At 63.8% G+C, this 1,473-nt stretch overlaps 1 protein-coding gene across 1 annotated transcript; it reads right to left on the bottom strand.

The window, feature by feature from the left end:
- Positions 1-222: 222 nt before the first annotated feature.
- Positions 223-1,238, bottom strand: PTH2 (parathyroid hormone 2). The gene is made up of 2 exons (XM_011386433.2): positions 1,117-1,238; positions 223-614 (listed from the first exon to the last, which is right to left on the bottom strand). The coding sequence occupies exons 1-2, from the start codon at positions 1,236-1,238 to the stop codon at positions 440-442; spliced, it is 297 nt and encodes a 98-aa protein (XP_011384735.1). The 3' UTR covers positions 223-439.
- Between the last annotated feature and the right edge of the window lie 235 nt (positions 1,239-1,473).

Here is a 1,473-nt window from a genome sequence, read left to right as displayed (position 1 = left end):
AGAGAGGAGACAGAGATTCCCAGGGGACCAGGAAGCCAGGAGGGTGAAAGACAAGTACAAAAACTCAGAGGACAGACATCCGGAGAGCGCCAGAGACCCAGAGGAAGCAGACACCTGGGACGTTACTGAGAACCAGAGAGATGGAGACAGAAACGGCGGTGGGGTGGGAGCAGAGACACAGGGACAGAGGCAGAGACTAAGGACAGGACAGGTAGGGCGGGGGCGGGGGTAGAGCAGAAATCGAGCGGGGGAATAAATAAACGGAGGTAAAGGTGATTTTTTAAAGGAGAGACAAGAGAGGATTGAGGGGCGAGACGCCAGAGCAGCGGGTGCTGCGCCCGCCGCGGTACCCCGTCCTCCCACTCGGCACACGCACGGGCGCAGGAAGGAGGCGCAGGCGGAAGCACAGCGGCGTCTTTATTAAAGTGCGCGCGGGCGCTCAGCGCGCGTCCAGCACCAGCAGCTTGTGCATGTACGAGTTCAGCCAGTGGCGGCGCTCGAGGGCGGCCAACATCCGCGCGCGCTCCCGAAAGGCCGCGTCGTCCGCCAGCGCCAAGCTGCGTGGCGATAGGCGGGTGGCCGGACCCGCCCAGGTCCCGCCGGGGGAGCCGAGGCTGTGGGCAGACGGAGAGACGCGGTTACCACGATTCCGGGCCCCCCGCCCGCCGCAGCCTGTCCTCCCCGTGCTCGAACTCGAAGCCCTGCTACTGCACGGTCTGCGGAGGGGCTCTCTGTCCCCGTCTCTCTTTCTCCGTGTGGGTCTCTCGGTTCACGTTCGGAGCTCCCTGAGTACCGAGACCGAGTCTGACGCACTGGTCCGCCCCCAGCGCATGGCCTGGCACACCCCCAGAATCCAACGATCGTTGTTCAAGGGACGAATCCGTTTCTGCTTTGACTCCTTTCGAGTCTCTCGAGGCCTTTCTCAGAATCTCTTTTTGTTTCTCTTTATCTTACTGATTCCCCGTCCACCCCCATCTCTCCCCACCCCTAGCCTCTGTCCTCCTTTCTCTGGGTCTCTGTCCCCCTCTTTGAGTCTCTGTTCCCCCACCTTTTTGGGTCTCTTTCCACCTCTCTGAGTGCCCACCCCTCCCTGGGAGTCCTGGGCATTGCACGTACCTGAAAACCCTCGTGGGGGGTAGGGCGACGCCTGAAGCAGTGCCTACGCCCCAAGGCACGAGCAGCAGGAGCAGCAGCAGCAGCCGCACCCGGGAGCTCCCGGACACCTGGCGAGTCTCCATCACCTGTGGAGAGACAGGGAAGGGCTCGGTGAGGCCCATGTCCTGGCCCAGAACCCCAGACCCCAGAGTCCGCCCACCCCTGGTAGCTCGCAGGGCCCCCTACCGCGCAGTAGGCTCCTGCTGCGAGGCTGGCAGCCCCCTTATATCCCTTGCACAGCCCCCGCAGCTGGCAGTGACGCAGACCAGGGGGCTGGGGGCGCGGGGTCAGCTTCCCCCCAGGCTCATTAGGAGCCGC

Source organism: Pteropus vampyrus, unplaced genomic scaffold (assembly GCF_000151845.1).
Source record: "Pteropus vampyrus isolate Shadow unplaced genomic scaffold, Pvam_2.0 Scaffold1507, whole genome shotgun sequence".
NCBI classification, from domain to species: domain Eukaryota; kingdom Metazoa; phylum Chordata; class Mammalia; order Chiroptera; family Pteropodidae; genus Pteropus; species Pteropus vampyrus.
The sequence above is the reverse complement of the archived record's forward strand: the minus strand, read 5'-3'. Positions and strand labels throughout refer to the sequence as shown.